The sequence below is a fragment of the Seriola lalandi genome, unplaced genomic scaffold (assembly GCF_002814215.2).
Source record: "Seriola lalandi dorsalis isolate HSWRI2012SDOR001 ecotype SW California unplaced genomic scaffold, Sedor1 jcf7180002054565, whole genome shotgun sequence".
NCBI classification, from domain to species: Eukaryota; Metazoa; Chordata; class Actinopteri; order Carangiformes; family Carangidae; genus Seriola; species Seriola lalandi.
This window is the reverse complement of record NW_019525118.1, coordinates 51,783-58,725: the sequence shown is the minus strand read 5'-3', so window position 1 is coordinate 58,725 and position 6,943 is coordinate 51,783. Positions and strand designations below refer to the sequence as shown.

Here is a 6,943-nt window from a genome sequence, read left to right as displayed (position 1 = left end):
ACAAGAGAAGTCTACCCCCCCCCTCCTACTCTCCTGGTTTCAATATGAATCTGATATGTGATATTTAGAAAAGAAAAGTCAGACGGGGGAGGGGGAGGGGGGGGAGCTCTTACTCTCTAATGGACTTCACTTCAGATTAATCTGAACGCCTGCAGGGGGGAAACTTAATTACCTCGCCACTAACTGTAAGCACATGTTGAAATGAATGTGATCACACGTTTTAGACGGAAGTAAATTAGATTTAAACGAGAGCCAGCGGCGGCGTGCTCGCCTTAATGTTCACGCTATAGTGGAAAATGTAAATAAGAAGACATTAAAAAATCATCAGGCAGATTTAGAGAAATCATTAACGCTGTGTAAATGGAGACATTTGTCACTTCAACTTGGAGTAAAGTTATAATTCGCCGCAGAACTTCAGTCATGAGTTTCAGTCTTGCGGCGCAAATTTAATTTGTTTAAATGAACTCAATTTTAAGTTTGTTATAAAAAGACACTATCAACTTGTTAGCATTCTTCCCAGCATGCATTGTGTTTGGGTTCTCTAAATATACCCACCAGGAACTCCTTTTTCTTCTCTTGTGAACTCACTTACATGATGGAGCTTTATTTTGCCTTGTTTTTGTATTTCTTTTTTCTTTAATGCAGATAAAGCATGGTACCACTTCACAATAAGACTTCCCTTATAAAGGATTTATAAATGGCTTATAACTAGTTTATTAATTAGCTTGTTAACACTTTATAAGTCATTAAGCTGTTATAACACATTAGATCAAATGTGCAACAGAGACCTGTTGCTTGCCAAATAGTGAGCCTACGTTTATCTGTACTGTTAAACCTCACATCTCCTTAGTTACTGAGCTCTCTTTGTTTTTTCCATCATCAGCATTTGTACCTGTAAAATTATTAATAACTGATAAAAATACCAAATTAAAAACCATTTATAAATCCTTTATAAGAGTCTTATTTTAAAGTGTTACCCCAAATGTAAATGTGTTTAAGACTAGATTGAAGATTGAACAACATCAATCAACTGATTACGACTCAGAAGCAAAAGTGAACTCACAGTTTGAAGGTACCAGGGAAGAAATAATGATTATTGATTTTCACGACTCACCTGCACCTCTGGGGAAGCCGAGGAAAGCTCGATGGAGTCTCCAAACGCAGCCATGGACAGTCGAACCAGGTTTCGAAGCATCTGCTGGTGTTCTGCATCGTGGCCGCCTCGTCCCTCCGAGGTCTTCGGCCTCCTGAGAGTCGCCTGGGATCCGGAACATAGAGGCTCCGCCCCTTCCCCCTCTGGGAGACCCTGGCGCTTTAAGGTACTCGAATGTGAAAGCGAAGAGGACGACGACGGGTTCCTGGCTTTCCGAAGAGTCCGGTAAGACGTGGCGGGAGTCAGAGGCAAGGGGCCGTCAAGTTCAATGTTCCCGGGTTTCCGAAGGGTTCTGCAGTGATGGGTGACAGTTTGAGCGGGATCGCCCTCTGGGTAACCTTGGGAATGGAAGCTCGTGTTCATGGCTGATTGCGTTAAGGTGTATTGTCTCTCAGTTTGTACATCCTCTGACATTATTGGAGGCGGAGCCAGTGGCTGAGATTCACTCTCGTCCTCAGAAAGCTCCTCCTTTCGTCCCCGGATGACGGGAATCAGCTGAATGTCCGACTTTCTGATGTTCTTCTGTGGGCGCCGGGGATGGCGGGTATAGGTCGATTCAGCCTGTCTGCAGTTGTAAGCCCGGTTGTCCCGTTTCTCGGGGCGGCAGAACGTCGTCACCAAAGCGATGGCCAACAGAAGTAGCAGGCACGTAGCGCCCAGGCAGATCGCCATCATCATGGTGAAGCTCAGCTGACCGCGGTTCCCAGGTGATGAGTTCTTCAGATGGTCCTTGAGGTTGATGAAACTCACCTCCAGGGTTACCTCGGTGACCAGGCTGGGCGTGCCCATGTCAGATACAGCAACATCCACCTTAAATGTTTTCCCGATAAGCTCAGTAGCATTGGTGGTGTTAACAAACAGCTGGCCTGTAGTCTCGTCCAACCAGAAGAGTCCGTAGGGGTTTCCATCAGTAATGAGGTATTTCAGCTCTCCATTGGGCCCCGAGTCCGGGTCTTCGGCCTTTATGGTGGAAGCGAGGAACCCAACGAGTCCGTCTCTGATCGGGTGATTCATGGGAAGAGCGGTCGATGCCTCCTCCATGTCGTTCCCCAGCTCGGTCACTATCTCCCCCTTCTCTGCATCAACAGGTACGCTCAAAGAGGCCACACCCTTCCTGGGTTTCGGATCCTTAATGACCGGGTAGTTGTCGTTCACATCCTCAACATCAACCTGGATGGTCGCGGTGCTGGTGAGGGGCGGGTGACCGTGGTCGACGGCCTCCACGATGAAGGAGTAGGTGCGCGATTCCTCGTAGTCCAAAGGGCGCCGGATGCTTATGACACCACTAGTTGGGTGGATGGAAAAAGACTGTGTGTCACTTTCCACGTCATTGGAGTTAGGTATGAAGTAGGAAACTCTTCCACTGAGCTCCAGGTCAACGTCGTGGGCTTCCACTTTGAGAGCGTGGTAGCCCGCGACATTGTTCTCCTTGAAGGAAGTCTTATAGAGGGAGGTGGAGAACACTGGGGCGTTGTCATTCTCATCCAGAACATGGACAGGTAGGTGTTTAATACAAGACAGCGGAGGATCTCCATAATCCTGGGCCAGGACCGTGATGTTATACTGCATAACCTTCTCTCTGTCCAGGCTGCCGTTGGTTACGATCATGTAATTGTCACCGTGGATCCGTTTGAGGCGGAAAGGGCCGGATCCGTGCTGAATGTGCGCTCTCACTTTGCCGTTTTCTCCTGAATCTGCATCGGAGACCATCACCAGAGCCAGAAACGTGTCCTCCTGCGCTCCCTCCAGCACAGTCGCCACAGGTGAGTTGGGCGGAGTCCAGGTCATGTGTATCCGCGGCGCGTTGTCGTTAACGTCTTTGAGCTTGACGTGCAATTTGCAATGCGAGGGGATGGCGTTGGGCCCGCGATCTCGGGCCTGTACGATCACTTCATAAGAGGGGTGGGCCTCAAAGTCCAGGGGCGCTCTGAGACTCACGGCTCCATTTTGTGGATCCACGTAGAAGAGCCTCTGAACCTCTGGACGTGTATGCTTACTGAGCGAATACTCCACCTCCCCATTGGCTCCCTGGTCGGGGTCCGTGGCCTTGAGGTTGATGATGGTTGTCCCCCGGGTTGTGTCCTCAGGTAGCTCCACGGTGGGACTGCTGTCCTCAAACGTTGGGCTGTTATCGTTCGAGTCTTGAATGTTAACCCGGACTAATGTGCTCCCAGATCTGGGGGGGTTCCCTTTATCCCACGCCACCAGGGTGAGGTTGAAGGAGGTCTGAAGCTCCCGATCCAGTTCTTTAATAACCACCAGCTCTGCCTGTTTTGTCCCATCTGGACCCACGGTCACATCCAGGGCGAAGTGTTGATTGACGGACAGCGAGTAAGTCTGGAGGCTGTTGGGCCCTGCATCCGGATCCACCGCCCGGTCTAGAGGGATTCTCATTCTGAGGCTGGCTGTCTCAGAGATCTCCACCTCCTGCAGAGGACCGGGGAAGCTGGGACTGTGGTCATTCAGGTCCATCACTTCCACACGAACCCTCAGGCAGTTCACAGCGCCGCTTTTCCTGTAGAGGACGCTGAAGGCCACCTCGCACAGGTCTGACCCCCGGCATAGCTCCTCCCTGTCCAGCCGGCCTTGGGTGGAGACAACCCCATTTCGAGTGCTGACGGAGAAGGGAAGGGCCTTCCCGTGTTCCACCACCTGGAAATCCTCCAGAGGACCACCTTCGTCCCTCTGACGCAGGTCGTCCACCAGCCGGCCGACCTGAGTTCCCCCCGGCTGCTCCTCCCAAACCCGGTACTGGATAGTTATTGATGACGGCTCGGAGGATCGAGCCTCGGAGCAAAGACTCAGAACCAGGAGCAGAGCCAGCAGCATCATGAAGTGAAGTAAAAATAATCTCCTGTCGACTGTCTAAACTGACATTTCTAAAAATCACTGCTCAGTATTATGAAGAAAAATATGAACTTTAAAATTTAAAATAACTTTAAAACTGTCTTGTTGAAATAAAAAAGTCTGTCTGTTAAACATCAGATAAAACAATCCAGTTTTTCTTCAAAATAATTTAGTTTCTTCTTTAAAAAACAAACAACCACGACCAAACGAGTAAATACAACTGTTTGTAAAGCAAATACCTCAAGAAAAAAAACCTTCAGTTTGGTCAGGATACAATTATAGAAACCTATAATTAAGATATCATCCTCTCTCTCTCTTCACACACTCAGCCTCTCTCTGCCTGGTGCTGTTACTCACTCACGCTGCTGCTGGCGTCCAGCCGCTCAGTTCCTCCTCCTCCGCTCAGGACAGTTCAGCTCCAACTGAGAAAGTTTGGATGTGGGTTTCCACATGCCGGCGGAGCCGCGGCCAATCCGGAGGGAGGAGGAGGGTTATATGCAAATAAATCCAGACTCAACACAAAGAAAAACCCCTCCTGCCCTGAGGAAACCCAGCACAACTCTGGAGTGCTTTTAAAGAAATATGACACCACCTCTCTGTCACTTATAGCTCCCCCACCCACCCCCCCTTTTAAACTGCATAAGCTCATCACAAACTGCAGTAACGGACCTTAAATCATGTGGAAAATTTGTGTCAGGTTAAATCCCAGTGGGACTAAAGGCCACAGCAGGAGCTCCACGGCCATGACGTACAGTCTGGGGCCTGACAGCCAAAACACAAACATATGAAGATGTGAAGATGGCCGTCATCATAAATACTCCGACAGCTTCAGAGCTGTCAGTCCTCAGTGACACTGTCGAAGCCTTTTGTTCAAAGTGCAAAGAATAAATTATTATTGTTGTGTTCTTTACGTCCTGGACGTTCGACACAAAGACGGCTTTCTGTTCTTTCTCCCTGGAAATGAACGAGATGACACGGTTGTTCTCAGGAGGGAAAAACAGTCCTTGAAGACTCGACCAGCTATGACATGAATGTTTAAAATTCAACCGCCTGTCCTCAATGTGACGAAACCCACATTCCACACACTTTTCCCTCCAAATATAATTACGAGGAGTCAGAGTTCGACCGCAGGCCACAGGTCAAAACATCTCCAGCCAATCGGGGCGGGAGCTGGTGTCGCTCGTTTCTTTGCAGCTGGAGGTTCATTACTGAAAAGATCTGTGAATCAAGTTTAAATCAAATCCTGGATCATGTGGATTAAAAATATATTTGCATTAAAGATTTGACTTTTAAAAAAGAGAAGATGAGCTTTAGTTCGTGCTGTGATTCACTCATGACAGAGGTGGTTTGAAGATGTCAAAGGTCTGACTGTGAGACGGTGTTTCAGGGACACACACTGTAAACTGTCTACACTATTTCAGTCTCTGTTTGGAAACCAGTTGGCATTCACAGCTGCACATCCACTGACAAGAGCTAAATGTTTTCCCAGCATGCACAGGGCTTCTTTTTCATTCAGTCCCCAGAATATCCCGCAGGCCGAGAGAGAATCGGGCTGATGAAGCGTATCACTTTCCTGTCAGCTCGGAGCGCACAGTCAAACACAGGATCCAGCCGCCGTTCTAACCATTTTATTTTCCTAGGTCAGTGGTTCACATGATGGATGGAGGATCAGATCAAACACATAAAGACTAAATAAATGCAGTTATATCAACTTCAGCAGACGTTCCACTTTATTCATGCATCCACCATCTCTTCACTCTGGTGTCAAACATCTGATTCAGTCTAATGACACATGATACAAATAAACATTCAAGACAATAAAAGGCTGATCAATCAACTGCTGTAATGTTCACCAAAATAAAATAACAGGGTCCATATTACAAGTCCAACTGCTGGTTCTCTGTGTTCTCCCGGTTTGAAGGGGAATGGCTCCCACACAGGTGGGTGGAGTTATAGAACCTCTGGGCGTGGTTATTGGAGTCATAGGTGATTTGCAGGCAGGTATTTACAGGTATGACACTTAATGATTTGTAAGATGTATTTACAGTTTGTGATCAAATCTCAGACTTTTAATGTTTTTAAAAGACACAATAAAATGACACGTAACAAGTTGCAAAAACAGTTTTACATGTGTAAATTAACATTTCTGTCAACAGACAAAGTAATCCAGTCAGCGTTTCATTTCCTTCACACTTACTGTTTAAAACTATTTCTGCATGAAACATCAACAAAACTCCTGTAGCAGAGAAACAACTGACCAGAGCTGAGACCAGAAACCCTGTTAATCAGTGCTTTTTAAATATATATAAAACATAAATATATATTTAACATTTAAAACATGCTTCATAAATATATGTAAAACATCACAAAGAGACAGTTCAGTCAGAAAAAGCAGCTGTTACAGACAAAGTTATTAAAACAAGTGAGTGAAGAGAGTTTGTGTTTCAGAGTCGACCAATCCCGTGATCTGATGTCATCGTTGTTTACAAAACAACAATTACACACGAATATAAACAAAGTAAATCCTACAGGGAAATATTTAAAATGACCTTTAACTTCATGTGCCGCCTGCGCTCGTCTGTTCAGGCAGAGCAGAGGTCGGCCAATCAGATTAGACTATCACCAAAACAAACACCATCAACCTCCTGTCTGCGGCCAATCAACTGGCACTCTGTGTGTGTGTGTGTGTGTGTGTGTGTGTGTGTGTGTGTGTGTGTGTGTGTGTAAGTTGTAGAAGGAAAATGCTTTTGCAGACACACACATGCACACGTCTGCTTCCAATTAATTTACCACCTGTGTGTGTGTGTGTGTGTGTGTGTGTGTGTGTGTGTGTGTGTGTGGTCAAGCCCTTCCATACTGATGGTGACCCCGTGGTGACACACTTACTTTTAAACTTTAACTCTTTCACTGTCAGTTGCTTTCATTCATTTTCAGTTTGAGAAA

General features: G+C 46.7%; 1 protein-coding gene across 2 annotated transcripts in view; it reads right to left on the bottom strand.

The window, feature by feature from the left end:
• pcdh12 (protocadherin 12) overlaps positions 1-4,429 on the bottom strand; it is a 27,513-nt gene extending 23,084 nt beyond the window's left edge. For both annotated transcript variants that reach the window (XM_023416470.2, XM_023416471.2), the window contains exon 1: positions 1,115-4,429. In XM_023416470.2, the coding sequence (XP_023272238.1) occupies positions 1,115-3,985 (2,871 nt within the window). In that variant the 5' untranslated portion in view covers positions 3,986-4,429. The remainder of the gene's footprint in view (positions 1-1,114) is intronic.
• Between the last annotated feature and the right edge of the window lie 2,514 nt (positions 4,430-6,943).